Source organism: Heliconius melpomene, chromosome 16, assembly GCF_056956725.1.
Source record: "Heliconius melpomene rosina isolate 202511_hmr_F chromosome 16, ASM5695672v1, whole genome shotgun sequence".
In the NCBI taxonomy this organism is placed as follows: domain Eukaryota; kingdom Metazoa; phylum Arthropoda; class Insecta; order Lepidoptera; family Nymphalidae; genus Heliconius; species Heliconius melpomene.
The window spans coordinates 12,108,009-12,124,026 of NC_140404.1; the positions used below are offsets into that span (position 1 = coordinate 12,108,009).

A 16,018-nucleotide genomic window follows, 5' to 3' on the forward strand; every position below is an offset into this window, starting at 1 on the left:
TGACGAGTACTATCCTGCTAAATGATATGGAGTGGAGAGCCTGGAAACGGAGCAATGAGGTCGATAAAGGGACTTTTGAACTAAGCATAAGCAAGCAAACTGGAAATAAAAGTCATCAATTATCAAGTTACACTAATACATATATTATTTACATATAATTTTACATGCATCAACTTTAGGTCAACCGAAATATGATGATTACTATAACTATACGACAGGTCTCGTGACGAGTTCTGGAGCACCAGCTAAGTGAACTATGTCAGCGGATTGTAGTTAATAATTCAGTAAAACATCACATGAGTGTCATATATCGATCACCTCAGTGGTGTGTTTCACATTTGTGTATACTTTGAATGTAAATTAAATGGACATATCGCCATTTAATTTACATTCAAATATATATATATTGGAAAGAGGAAATTGATCAACATTTTAGTGTCGTAATATATTTTGTAGATTTGTATGAAAATATATATTTCATAATTGCAACGCAAAACCAATTAAATTAAATAATTAAATAATATTAAATAAATTTAATTTTTAATTTAACTTGCTCTACCGAAAATATATACATAATATATATGATATATGTTAAAATTTCATATAATATATGTTTCCGTAATCCTGCGCAAACGTAAACAGAGAGCTGCGGTCGTAAATCATAGTAGTGTATTGTTGAGTCGATAGCGCTGCACATCACCGACAGTCGCGTGCGGCCGACTCCGAGTAGAGTCGCCATGAGGCTTGTATCAAATACATTACTATTTTAACTTTATTTCTAAAATCTGATGTTTTTCAGCTATCAAACTCTTTTTACTAGTTTATTATTTTTTTTATAATATGAACGAAAAACTAAATGATCATATTTTTGTACAATACTCCTACGAAAAAAATATGTCGGCGCCGTGTTGCCTGCGTCTATTTTGTTCTATATCGAGCCACCAATAATAATCCACACACATACATACGTCATACATAGTTCCTCCGCACGCCCCTCTCACCAAGCTTCCATCAAGAGAGCAACACGCTTACCACTTCCTCATGAGGCATCATATTATATTAAAGATACATATTAGAAGAAGAGTCTTCTTTCTTTTCTTCGTCTCGAACAAAATGTTTTATACAAAATTTAAAAATACCAAGACTTACCTGTTTAACCTTTTGACACATATATTTAAAACATCCCTATGTTTTACGAACAGAAATCCAATTCACTATAAAAATAAAAAATATTATTTACACAAAAAAACGTAATTTATAAATCAAATAATATATATTTACCCTACCTTCTAAAAGTAATGTCCACAAAAGTCAGTATATTATGGTGACAATACAGCAGGTACAAACATTTCAGTGTTCCACAGCGCGCCTTCAGTAAGTCAAACACCTCCAAACCGTATAGAAAGCTGTACGCTCTACGCTCACTTGCGATACTTGTAATGTATGAGAGACTAGTGGCTAAGTCGTGGTGACTCCAGTGTCTCTGGTGACCGCGTAATGCACGCGTGGTCAGAAGACGATGCGGACACAATGGGGCCTGCGGTCACTCGTGAGTTCCAATATTTCCTGGGTTTTTCGCGCTTGGTATTATCAAAATATTGTGTTGCTATAACAATCTACACGACATATCTAATGAGTTTTGCGAAGCAATACCATTATTGACTCGTATATCTTTATTTGCTCAAACCTTAATTATAGAAACACAATACAAAGTTCGTAACTATTATCTTACATTGATATACGTAGACTCTTCAGATAGCTCCTACATTTTTCGGAATATTACACACAAAGAATATTGCGCATTTACATATCGTTTACTTAAAAAAGATAATTCTTAAACAAAGACAAATTTTAAAACATTTGATTCAAAATTTAGCTTTAATTTAGCAATTTTCTCAAACGACTAAAATTATATACATCTGTGATTTCCACAAATCGTAGAGAGCTTTTTGAGATAGATCATTTGTTTCTATGATAGGGAAATTAATTTCCTAACTAAACCAAACAATAGAAAATAATTTATGTACATTACTATGTCTGGAATCGAACCCACATTCGTTGGTCAAGTACGTTCAAATGACGACAGCCACCAGGATATTGGAAAGATTTTGAAATGTCACCTTTCTTCCCTCACCAAAAGTTTAGTGAATTTAAAATGTTTCAAAGTACCTGAAGGTCCATAATCGATCCAATATTATCTGAGGTCAGTCACCGCGACACCAATTACGTAGCGATTAGGATCAAAGCCTCGTTTCTGAAGCCTGAATATGGAAAATATGTTCAGTGTTCATTACAATGTCAGCCATTCAAATTGGTTTTAAGTAATATTTAGTATTAAAAATTATAATTTGTTGAAGAAATATATTTTTAACCACTGTCACTTTAACTACATTACGAGAATATTTACGAAGTATCCACTTATGTAATATTTATTAAAAATAAGAAATAAATCTAACTAATTTTACTACTGATAATACTACTACTAAATTTGAAGGACAAAATTATTTTTTTAGGAGCGGCAAGTGCTAACTCCACGATGCCACCCTTAAAAAACGGCAACGATTTACGTCAATCTGGATATTTAATTGATGTCGGCTCCAGAACAGCTAGGTACAACTGAACAAACATTTGTAATATACATAGAGACAGGTCACTACGCTCGTCAACTTTCGTGCATTTGAGACGTGTGTTATGTTAGATGGCGGAACACAACATCGGACATGTTTCAATTTAAATAGCACTAAATGAATTAAACAAAATTTTTAGAACGCCTTAGAACATTTTTTTGTTATTTAAATTAGATTATTAGTAGTGAAATTACTGTGAATAATGATTTTATCTGTTTCAGATTTAGGAGAAAACATAAAAATAAAATTCCTTACATATTTTTATTAATATTTCTCATAACATTATTAATTTTAGCTATTACTATGACAGTATTATGTAAGTTGTTATTGTTAATATACTTAGTAGAAGAACACTGTTTGTTTATCTTCACTCAGCTTAAGAATAAAAGAAAAAGATCCAATGTCATCTGTATCTTTAGTTTTCCCAGCGTCACCTGCGTTGCTTCCTCCACTGTCACGTCCTTCAAAAATGATTGGCCTAAATATAAAATCTCTTAGTGTCAGAACTTGAGGTAGCCGGTTTCCTTCTCCTAGCATACATGATGCTCGTAATTTAGCATGATAGCGTGGTAGATAAATGTTTAGTGCGCTAGTTTCATCTCTGTTGGGTTTGTTCACCCGTGAAACGTAATAATGATATAGAATAATGATATCTGTAAGTTCAAAACATTTTTAGATGCAAAATTAAGACACAAAAAGCCTTTTAGAATTTGTGAGAGTAAGGAGTGTCTGAGGTCAGCGGCTAATCTTGCCCTGTCAATGGACGCGACGGTTGATCCTTGCAACGACTTTTATCAGGTACTCTAATAAATAATTCACATTATTTATATACTAGAAATTCATAAAAATAGAGACGAGATAAGGAATCCAAAAAATATTTAATATTTCCTCGTCCACTGCTGGACATAGGCCTCTCCAATGGCACGCCACTGAGCTCGATCTTCAGCTCTTCGCATCCAGCCGTTATATATTACTTATTCCATATATTAGTTGTAATCAATATATTTATATGTACTGTCCAATTCTTTGAAGTCTGTATTTTTAAACATTTTGAATTATAAAGTATTTGTAATTTAAAATGCTATAAATAGGCTGGTCAAATTTTTGTGATTTTCTTTGCTCACGTTCTTAGTACGCTTGCGGTAATTGGGCGAAGGAACATCCTAGACCTGATGCGTTTCGATCGTACGATTGGTTTAGAGACAAGCAAACCAAGGTGCATGCAACTGTCCGCGATTTCCTTACTAAAAATACCACCAATCTTCCTCGTCCGGTGAACCAAGCTAAGGATCTTTACACTGCTTGTATGGACACAGGTGAATATTTCTTTTAAAGCCTAAAAAAATTTAAAAATTAAACTTACTCTTTTGCTAAATAAATTAGATATTGAACTGTTTGCAGAAATATAAAAAAAACTATTTAAAGAAATCAATTTTCAAAGTACTAAGTCTCTATAAGTTAAGTTAAAAAGACTAAATTGTTTTTATCGTATTTTATAGGATATTTTATTTTCAGAGACATTGGACAAACGAGGTATTAAGCCGGTAGTAAAAATATTAGAATCATTGGGTCTACCTCCGTACCCTACAATTATCAATGCAACAAAATTAGATTATTCATCATTTACCTTCGATTGGTTAGAGACTGTTACAAAAATAAAGATACAGTTAGGTATGGACGTCTTGATTGGTTTCGATATATTCACTGACCCCAAGAACTCTTCAGTATATCGATTAGTAATGGGAGCACCTGAAACAACCAACCCTTTCCCAAGGTATACCTATTTGTATAATATATATGTAATGTGTATGTCTTTTTTTTATTTTATTATTTTTGTGAGGTACAATTTTTAAAAATATTAATAAAAAAGCCAATAGTTTTTAACTTTTTTGTGTTTTAGTGTGCGCAATGAAAAGAAACAGCACATGCATCAAAAAAATATTGCTCGAAATAAAGTGGAACAATACAAAAATGATAATATTTATATATTAGACAGACAAACACACTCTCAACATGCAGATGAAGATGAAAGGATTGCTCACATATACAAACTGTTTTATGCAGAACTTACGAAGTTATTTGTTATCGAGGCTGAATTGAAAAATTCAAATTTGACTGAAATCGAATTGGATCAGAATATTTTTTTATCTGCAGAAGAGTATTATAAAATCAACGATGACATGTACCAGGTACGTTTAACAGCTTATGTAAAAGCAAAAAGATATTCGATTAATTATTTTGGATTCGATTTCGATATTGGATTATTCGATTCGATTTGGGCATAGTATATGCATATATTTACAAATAATATTATAAATCCTTACCCAAATCAATAATTTAACATTTAAAACTGTTTCTGAATGAGTAAATTAAATTATTCATTGACATCAATAACTTTGACAGTCAGTCAATTCTGTTTATTAAATGAATAATAATGTAGTTTACGCGGGCGAAGCCGCGAGGGGTAGCTTGTTATTTTTATAATTTTAGTGACATTATAAATTCTACTCAAGTAAAAAGATAAAATGCACAGAAATACTTTTTTTTTATTTTTAGTTAGAAGCTGAAAATGACACCTCAAGTGACGATGATGAGTATCTTGATATACCTGAATACACGGTATCTGAGATTCAAGCACATACAGACATGATCGTTAAGGACAACAATGGGACCGCACTTCCAATCTGGAAAAAATATTTGGAAGGCATATTTAATATTAGCGATGTCAAATTAGATTTTGATAAAGATAAAATTCTAGTTTCAGATCCTGATTTAGTTTATATGTCACTTATGGCTGCTTACTTATCGAAAGCTTCTCCAATACTTGTTGAACTCTATGTTTGGATAAAGGTAAAACTAAGACTAACTATATAATTATTAATTGCTTATATTTTTTGTTGTTTCTCTACAATTACTGCATTGGAAGGTAGTAGAAGTGATGGCTGCTCACACATCAACAGAACTACGAATTTTACTCCAGAGATCTTACGAGACTTTGGGGAAACATGATTTATACTCACCTCCGAGGAGCCAACTCTGTGCTAGTGCAGTGAACGATATGCTCGGCATGGCTGTATCCTATGCCATTGCAGACTCACGATTTCTGAGCGTCACAAAGCCAAAAGTAAGTAACTTTTGTAAATAAGTATTTTTACACATGCACATTTTGCATTTTTTTATAATCTTATAGATAAATTTTATTTTCTTTATTTACATGAATTTAAGATCGAGATTATGTTAAACGATATAAAAAATGCACTAGCATATCTGGTGGGCCAAGTCAAGTGGATGGATGATGATACAAAACTAGCAACCTATGAAAAAATAATCAAAATGAAGACTTTAGTAGGATTCCCTGACTGGCTGCTTAATTCAAAGAAATTAGAGGAATACTATGAAGGAATTGTGGTAGACCCAAAAACACATTTAGAAAATATGATAAATATAATACAAATCAAAATAAAAAATGCTCTGAGTAGGTTCAGGGTTGGCAATAATGGTTCTTGGGCAACAGATCCAACCGAAGTTAATGCATATCACACATTTCAAGAAAATACAATAAGTGAGTAGTATTAGAAGTAACAAACTTTATTTTATTTAGTCGTCCGTTAAATCTTAATGATAGCTGTTGTATGGCTTATTATATATTGATATTTAATTTTATTTTGTAACGCTGGACGCAGCTGTCCCCTTAGTGATGCTACAACACCCTTTCTTCGACTTAGGACTTGAGTATGTATTTTTTTAACAAAATAAATGTGATACTGCTTGCGCTTTCGTACCAATTTCAGAATTGTATGTCAACGGAAAGTACCACTTATAAAAGTTCACTAACTTAAGTTTGCGGGCATATGCACTCATATTATATACAATGAACTACAAATATAAGTTTGTAATTATTTTTTTCTATGAAATACCTATAAATTTTCACTTTTCGAATGTTGTCTTTTGTATTGTAAATTTTCACTTCGCGCCAAATTTCATAACTGTAGGTCCACGGGAAGTGCTCTATAGGTTTTGCTTATTATTATTGTATTTGATGCATAAATTCTTTTGATTCCATTGACTTAGATCTTAGAAAAAAATCGAGCTTATTTTTTCTGTGCTCCGAAGGCCCATAAATTTGATATTAATTTTAACTTATTACCCCCACGTGATCGCGAGATAACGAACTCAGACGGTCAATTTCTGACAACAAAGTGATCCTATGATGATTCTGACCTTTTGACCTACAGAACCCTAAAAATGGATAATTTTATGATTAAGCTATACATAAATTGGCTATTGTGAATATAATAATATTATTTTGCACGCAGTTCTCTGAACTACGGCTCCCTTGGATCTGTACTGGGACATGAAATAACTCATGGATTTGATAATTTCGGTAATCTAAATGTATCTTTATATAAATATACTCACTTAAAATATATAATTAATGATGTGTATCTGAACTACGACGCCTGTATCATATACCTTCAGGTCGCCTGTTCGACAAAAATGGCAATTTGTTACCGTGGTGGACAAACGGAACGATTGAGTCATATGTCAATATGACAAAATGCTTCATCGATCAGTACTCTAGCTACTATGTACCGGAGTTAGGCCAACACGTAAGGAATACATGTTAACTATGTCGCTACTTACGATACTTATTGCTACCATAAGGTCAAATATTAGTCAATAGTTTAAACACAGAATTAAAAATAATAAATAATAATTATTTATTTTGTTACAAAAAATCACCTACTTGTGTAAGAAATGAATTCTAAACAATTTATTTCTGCGTAGGTCGATGGTAAAAAAACCCTAGGAGAGAACATAGCCGACAATGGCGGTGTGCGCGAAGCGTTGGAAGCCCTGAGGAAGCACCTTCGGAAGCATGGCCCCGAGCCTAAACTACCAGGTTTTGAACATATGTCATCAGAGCAACTGTTCTTTTTATCTTTTGGTAATGTATGTGTATTTATTATATATTATTGTAAACTAGTAATATGGTATCTAATGTTCACATTGCTCCCTTGGCAAAGTGTTACCATCTGGTCACTTCTCTTATAACTTTAAAAATGTAGGACAACTTTTAAATATGTTTCTAATACATTTGTTTTTTTTTTTATCTAATATTTTCAGCTTTGGTGCGGAGTATCGACTATTGACAATTTGAAATTGGATTTGGAAGACGAACACTCGCCCCAACAGTTCAGAGCTCGTGGAGCTGTTCAAAACAACAGAGATTTTGCCAAAATATGGCACTGTCCACCTGGATCCCCCATGAATCCACGCAAAAAGTGTGTTATATTTTAATTATAGCATGTAGTATTATTTCAGCGTTCTGTCATTTTATCATTTAGTGTTTTTTCTTAGAGTCAAATATCGCACAGACATTTTGTGATTTTAATAGCTTTAATAAGGGAATCTTAGTCCTAAGGAATAAATCGATTTTTAAACTCGTTCATTTTATTATAAACAACGGAAAGACACTAAAGTGGTTATGTTATATAAAAGCAGTGATATACACATACATACATAGTACATACTATACAGTTCCTATTTAAATACAAGTAAGCACCTTCTTTGTAATTTGTCTTCAGTTATTAACAGCATAAATTAATATATCTTATCAGTATTTATAAATAGTATTTTGTATATACAGTTTATAATAATTTAATAATAAATAAATAAATAACGATTGAACTGAGATTTGAATTTCACTTTTTAAAAAACTGTAAATATATAAGTTTATGTGAATATTCTTTATATAAATAAACAAAAGATAAAGACTAAAAGTTTTATAATTTTATTTCAATAATAATATCCATTATAAATGAACTTGCACATTTTGCTCTTATAATATTAAGATTAGTGGCTACTGATGATCTTAGAGTAGCCACCGGATAATCCGTGACCGTAACCAACTGAGATGCCAGAAGACAATCCGTGTCCGTAACCAGCTGATATTCCAGCAGACAAACCGTGACCAATTCCAGATGAAATGATGCCGGATGAGTATCCGCCGCCGTATCCTCCTCCGAGCGATATGCCACCAAGGGAGCCACCAAGGGAACCACCGAGAGAGCTACCAATGCTTATGCCTGCTGATGCTACTGGTACAGCTGCAGCAGCCACTGCTACAGGTCTATCAACGACTACCGGCTGGGGTACAGCCACAGGTCTGTCCACTACTACTGGGTGGGGAACAGGCACAGGCCTGTCGACGTGCACCGGCACAGGTACGCTGACGGGACGGTCTACGCGCACTGGGTATGGTACTGGCACTTGACGATCAACGTACACTGGACGGTCTACTGGAACTTGCTTCTCAACTGTAACTGGGTAGGGCACAGGTACCGATACTGGTACTTTCACTGGATATGGCACCTTCCTCTCGTAGTACACAGGTACTTGTCTGGTAACTTCCACAGGTACTTTGTGAATAACAGGCACGGGTCTGTCTACGGGAACTGGAACTGGTACTCTGACTGGGACTGGAATTTGGCGGTCGACTGGTACCGGAACAGGGACTTGAACCGGAACTTGGACGTCCCTGGTGATAGTCCTAGTGATGAACCTAGGTACTTCTTGGCGGAGAATGACTGGATTTGGTTGAACTGATACAGAAGTTTGAACTTGAGCAGGAGCAACGGCAACTGCAGGTGCTGCTGCTACTGCGACGGGTGCAGCGGCAACTGCGACGGGAGCGGCTGCGATGCCCACGGCACCACCGCCGATACCAATACCTCCTCCCCCGATACCTATTGCACCACCCCCGATACCTATTCCTGATGAGAGACCGATACCAGAACCGATGCCGATTCCTGAACCAATACCGATTCCTGAACCAACACCGATTCCTGAACCATATCCAATTCCTGAACCATATCCAATTCCTGAACCATATCCAATTCCTGAACCGAGGCCGATGCCATGGGACACACCAATACCATGTGACAAGCCAATACCATGAGACAGACCAGATGAGATAATACCTCTCTTGGCCAGCTTGCCTGATGGCTGATCCTTTATTCCATTCTCGAGGAGCTCGGAAACTTTAGATTTTTGTTCAACCTCCTTTGCTGATAAACTACTTGCCACAAGTAGGATCTGAAAAAGAAATTAAATTAAGTAAAAAAAAATAAAATAAAGTAAACGTAAAGGCCTCACGCAACTCTCAATAAAGTACCAATTTATATATTTTGTACATTTAGAGGCGAATAGACTTTTTCTAACGATCATAAAAATTTCTAGTATGTCTTTGACGCAAAATAGATACAATCTTGTTAGGGGATTTGCAGACTAAAAAGATATATGTTACATATATCTATATATATAAAATCTAAAGGTCACTCACTCATCACGAAATCTCTGAAACTACATGTGCTAGGAATCTCAAATTTTGCATAGGAGTTACTTATAGGACGTAGGTGCTCGCTAAGACGGGAATTTGCAATATTCGACTTCTAAGGGGTTGTTTTTGGGGTCGAAAGTTTGTATGAAAATTCGTTACTACAAATGCTAGGAGTCTCAAATTTTGTATAGACGTCACTAGGACGTAGTCATGGAGACAGAAATTAATAATAACATAGTTCACGCGGGTGAAACCGCGAGCGGGCCGCTAGTATATTATATTTGCATTACTAGAATGGAAAAATAAGATTAAAATAAATACATTTACGTGGGGTGATGTGCGTAAATCAAGTATTTTTTTTTTATTTTCACACTATGTTTTACATATGGAAAGGTGCCTTTGCCGAAAGATAACCTAGAGTTAAAAAACTGTGTTCTCTAGGCATCAGTTAATTTTCAAAACAATGCGTGCTTTGCCTTACTACTAAAGGGAGTTAATAAAAATTATTAATTCTTCTACGTGGAAATCGAACCTACTACACTCTCTACGCTATGTTACTCTCTACTGCCGCAACGGAATCTGAACACACATCAGAACACGAGAACAAATGTATGAAGTCATTCCCCACAAATTAATTAACTAATGCGGTTATTGTCGTATGAAACTAAGTTAATGTATATTCTTTAAATATTATAAATTTATAGTGGCGAGCATTGGGGGAGGCCTATGTCCAGCAATGGACCTTAAAAGGCTGATAGATATATATAAATGAATTTATCTAGCTGTACACGTAAAATAAAATATCTACCCACCACCGACGCAGTGGTCCCTACTGCCTGCCTATCAGCCCTTAGAGCGTGATACTGCTATGCAGTGGTATAGATCAATGTCTCCCTGCAGGCGGGGAGGTGTGAGGTCGAGGGGGGGTCCGGCTGTACCGATAACGCGTAAGTCCAGGTAAATATTAATGAAATGTGTTATTTTTACACTTAAAATCAACTTTCCGTTAGCGGCGTTAGGCGAAAAACTAGTTATTTGGTGTTTCACAATTTTATTAATTCTTCATATTAGTTTCACATATAGAGATTCGCTGCTAACTCGGGAAAAATCAATTATTCAAATTCAAATTCAAAATATTCTTTATTCAAATAGGCTATTATTATAAGCACTTTTGAATCGTCGAATGAACATATGAACAAAAAGCTACCACCGCACCGATTCGGAAGGCAGTTCTGCTGAGGAGAGCCGGCAAGAAACTCAACAGTTGCTCTGTTCAAAGTCAATAGTACAATCTATTACATTAGCTGGCAGGTATCCTGCATTACATACAATAGACATTAATTCCATACATGTTTATCCTCTAAATATTCTTGAACAGTGTAATAAGCTTTACTTGCTAGAATTTTTTTTTTACAGAATTTTAAATTTTGGTAGTGGCAAACTAAGAATACACTGCGGAATTTTATTATATACACGTATACTCAGACCCATAAAGGATTTATTAACTTTTTGGCGGCGAAAACTTGGTGTAACAGCTTATCTTTATTTCTCGTTCCTATCGTTTGACTGTCACTATGTTTGCTATGACAATGTATATTTTGTTTATTTATTTATATTTTCATTTCTTCGCTCTGATCACTCAATGCGCAATGACGCACGGAATGTTTTAACCCCCTGCTACATGCGGGAACTCGACGCCTCGCCTCGCCTTGCCTCGACAGTAGAGCGCACAAATGAAAATACATATTTTTAACTTAAATTGAAAAGATTAATCCAAAAACCCATTAAGTAACATCCTAGTTATATTGCACAACAACACCTTGCATATTCTATAACCCTAGAAGCGAATATGTAACACAAAATGAACTCAACACATGAAGTGTACAAAAACTAAGCTGGAGGTAATTATAATAATTATCAACAGGTATCGATGGTATCGACAGCGGCGGCGCGGGCGGCGGGCGCGGGTGGCGGGCGCTCTGAGGCGGACTAAAGCAAGGTATTTTAGATTCCAAGCCCTGAGACGCGGAAGTTAGGCCATACGAGGTACGAGTATGTACTCGGTGACCCAAATTATGAGTACAAGTATATGTTATGTGGATTGTGTAAAAGATCATTTTAAATAGCGGCTTAGTAGACGTATGTAGTAGCTTGAAATATCACTGAGAATAGTATATATTTTGTAATTTCACTTCATTTTTTGAAATTGAAAACGGTAACTTAAAACGCGCCCAGAAATTACAAATATCGGTTCTGCAACCACCTAAATGAGGATACGTCATTTGGGTGTTTGCAGAGCACTTAAAAAATTTAAGTTATAGGAAACTCTCAAAATGTCCTGAATTCATGATATCCAAAGACTGTATATGACATGGTGATGTACGAGTGGTCTTCCAGCGGTTGTAATTCATAAATATTTCAACTCACCACAGAGTAGGTACCGCAAAATAAACGAACGCAAAAAAATGTTACATAAAAATCTTCTGTTTAATATGGACTTAAATTGAAATATTTTGTAATATTAGTATATTTTGATTAATCAAAATAATAATTATAATGAAGGAACGTGAAAAAGTTTCATCAATTACAGTAGAGTACTAGTTGTTGGTGTAGCTAACTAATGTGTATTTATTTGGACTTGTACCGAACACTATTCCATGAATAGGAGAGACAACGCACAGACGAACTATTGGACTTAGAAATTTGGCGGTAGAAGAGCTCGAAATTCATACGCGAACGAGAACAAGCAGGATTTCCATTTTACCTCTTGAAATCTTATATATAAAATTATGAGCTCTTTCAGCAATTATTAAACTGATTTAAGTTTTTATTTATGAACCGATTGTAATAAAACACACTACATGTTAAGTGAAGCTTGCCAGAAGTCAATAGTTAAAACTGCACTTAAATCGGCTAAGTCGTTTCTGAGACTAACGTGAACAAACGCACTATCGGTGCGTTTCAGACAAATTATTGAAAAATAATAGTTTTAGGTTGTATTACATTAATAAATGCCCCAGTAATAGTTTTTCTGATTTATTTAAACTAACTTCTCCAAGTGCATCCGCCCCCGCTCTCCAACTAAATAACTGTAGGATGCGAGTTCGGTGCGAGAAGAAAGGAGTATTGTAACACTTCGCTCCCTCATTTAATAAAGTGACAATTGTCACTTAATCAAAACGAACGTGTTATACTTTTCAAGATCTAAAAGCTATACGTAATATTTGCAGGCGTCACGTTGTCACGTTCCGGCGGTCCGGCCCGTTAGAACATATATATTGTTGTTCGATTTGCTTAACTGAAGAAGAAAAAAACGGAACCTTCATACGATCACTTTGTTGTCCGTCTATCAACTGAATATATAAATGTAAATCCGACTGTTTTTCTCAGAAACGCGTGGAGAGATCATGCTGAGCCTACAGGGACTTCCCGTCAACTCAGATTGAAATGTCTTGTAGCACAGATAAAGGTAAAGTTGCGATAATTGAAATGTTATAGATATTTCATAGAAAAGAATCATTTACATTTGTAAATGATTTTTTCATAATTTTTATTTAATTTTATTAAAAATTTAGTTTTTAATTTTTTACAATAATAATACCGACGACATAATGGTTCAACTTAACTCAGTTTGCGTTTATAAAACTCGATCCAAGCAACGACGAATCATTATCTAAGATACCGATTTCAATTATCATTTTATAAATAATACTTCAAGGCAGTAATGTAGACAGACGAAGGCAGCCTAGCGCCTTGTATCGACAGGATCAGTATCACCTATATAATTATAAGTAACAAATACTTTTCGTACTGTTAAAATTTCTTTTTTTTAGTATCTGTTGTATCGACGGATGCCGGAGTCATAAAAATTAAATTTCATTTTATATAATGCTAACCGCCCGCTCGCGGTTACACCCGCGTGAACTATGTTATTATTAATTTCTGTCTCCATGACTACGTCCTAGTGACGTCTATACAAAATTTGAGACTCCTAGCATTTGTAGTAACGAATTTTCATACAAACTTTCGACCCCAAAAACAACCCCTTAGAAGTCGAATATTGCAAATTCCCGTCTTAGCAAGCACCTACGTCCTATAAGTAACTCCTATGCAAAATTTCAGATTCCTAGCACATGTAGTTTCTGAGATTTCGTGATGAGTGAGTGACCTTTAGATTTTATATATATATAGATATAAATACTCACAAAAATATTTTTTTTTTAATTATTTTTTTTAATTTAAATTAAATCATGTCATCACAACGCGCAGCGTTTTATTTTTCAATAGGGAATGTGGTACGTGGACGACGCAGCGACTAAACACCAGGTTCCCAGGTTCCCAGGTTCCCTTTGCTTATCCTGCTATTTGTGACATAGAGTGTGAAGCTATAAAGACGTACTAAGTTAAATAATATAATAATCAATTTATCTCTCCAGCGCTAATTTATAACTACTGCAAAAATCACATCAACTAATCTAATTTGATCAGTTCATTCGATATATTATTAATTTTATAATATATAATATAAAATAAATATTTAATTTAAATTATATTTAATATCTATACGTCTTACTTACCATAAAAAAGTGTAACGCCGCCATTTTACGAAGAAAGCTCCTGTATCCTGTATCCCGTCACCAAGTCACATTACTTGAGTTCAGCCGACCGACTTGCTATGTTCTGTCAGCCTGCAGCCCTGAGCCCGCTTATATACCACTACCACCACACCACACCACAGCTGCGACTAACATATGCATGGAAACCACTCCTCAATACCTCATCGCCGCGCGGCGCCTGGGGAAGGAAACCACACAAGACAGAACTTTATTTTCATTCGCTTAGAGATGCTTCATATACTGGCTATGTAATCATATAAATGTGCAAAAATCTCAGTTAATTACACCTTAAGTTTAGTTTTTCACGCAGAAAGCTTCGTCGGTCTGTGTGTTCTGCTTAAAATTGTCTTTTCCAGTTCACCTCGTGATGTCACCTCTTCGAATTGTGGAATGTTACCAATGTATGTCTTCTTTGGATCTTGTATTTCATTTATATAAGACCATATATGCGGAGCTGCGGGCAGAGCTGTGCCGCTGCCCCGCGACTAACTATTACACTTGTGTACTAATCTTATAAAGCTTAACAGTTTGTTTGGTTGAATGCGACAATCTCAGAAAGTATATAAGTACTTGTCTCAAATGGAATCTTATTTTTGTATTGTACCTAGTGTGCAGACAAGGGGTGCGGGGCGCAGGGGCGTGGCCGCAAGTAAAAGGTAACCCAATATAAAAAAATAAATAATTAGAAAATATACTAAATATCAATAACTCCTATTACAAACATTGTGGGAAATGTTAAATTATCAAAATAATTACAAAAATAATATCTTTCATAAAAAAAATCTTTCATATAAAAGCGAGCGATCGACGAACAAAATAACGAACTAAAGGGCCGAAATATAAATGTACTGTTTTAGTCAAAGCTGTTTAAACCTAAGGGGCGCTTGTCTTGTAGCAGGTTGTATAATCATTGAATTACAACCTCTGTTTCTACTTTACGAGGTATCTGTCTTTTAGGGTTCCGTACCTTTGGAACCAAACCTGGATTGGTTTGGTTCTATCGATAACTCGCGCTTGTCCATTTTTTTAACCGACTTCTGTAAGAAAAGGAGGTTATCAATTCGACTGTATTTTTTGTTTTTTTTTTATTTTTTATTTTTTTTTATGTTTGTTGCCTCATAACTTTTGACTGGGTGAACCGATTTTGAAATTTTTTTTTTGTTTGAAAGGTGAAGCTTCCCGAATGGTCCCATTTTTTTTTGGTCCATGTCTGACAATGATATCTATGAGAAAATCACATAAGTCTTAAATTTGCATTAGGTATGTGCGCGACAAATAGACGAATAACTCAATGTCGCGCCAACCGATTTTGATGATTCTTTTTTAATTTGAAAGGATACACTTCAAGGATAATTTGGTGAAAGTTTAGTTAGGTTTCGATTATGAAATCCGGAGAAAATTGAGAAAGTTTGTTTTTTTTTGGTAAAAATTGG

The 16,018-nt window shown here is 34.8% G+C and overlaps 2 protein-coding genes across 3 annotated transcripts; one reads left to right on the forward strand and one right to left on the reverse strand.

Moving 5' to 3' along the window:
* Positions 1–1,339: 1,339 nt before the first annotated feature.
* On the forward strand, positions 1,340–8,071 carry Nep5 (M13 family metallopeptidase neprilysin 5). Of its 2 annotated transcripts, none has more exons than XM_085199191.1 (15): positions 1,340–1,549; positions 2,514–2,610; positions 2,849–2,943; positions 3,304–3,425; positions 3,760–3,943; positions 4,143–4,401; positions 4,528–4,816; positions 5,184–5,477; positions 5,554–5,751; positions 5,853–6,189; positions 6,311–6,359; positions 6,944–7,011; positions 7,107–7,237; positions 7,416–7,575; positions 7,755–8,071. In XM_085199191.1, the coding sequence occupies exons 1-15, from the start codon at positions 1,498–1,500 to the stop codon at positions 7,778–7,780; spliced, it is 2,361 nt and encodes a 786-aa protein (XP_085055317.1). In that variant the 5' UTR covers positions 1,340–1,497; the 3' UTR covers positions 7,781–8,071. The 2 variants fall into 2 exon arrangements, with proteins under 2 accessions (XP_085055317.1, XP_085055316.1); XM_085199190.1 differs by having other exon boundaries at positions 1,345–1,549; positions 7,416–7,580.
* A 334-nt stretch (positions 8,072–8,405) lies between these two features.
* Positions 8,406–14,682, reverse strand: LOC146531121 (uncharacterized). The gene is made up of 2 exons (XM_085199192.1): positions 14,547–14,682; positions 8,406–9,725 (listed from the first exon to the last, which is right to left on the reverse strand). The coding sequence occupies exons 1-2, from the start codon at positions 14,568–14,570 to the stop codon at positions 8,484–8,486; spliced, it is 1,266 nt and encodes a 421-aa protein (XP_085055318.1). The 5' UTR covers positions 14,571–14,682; the 3' UTR covers positions 8,406–8,483.
* Between the last annotated feature and the right edge of the window lie 1,336 nt (positions 14,683–16,018).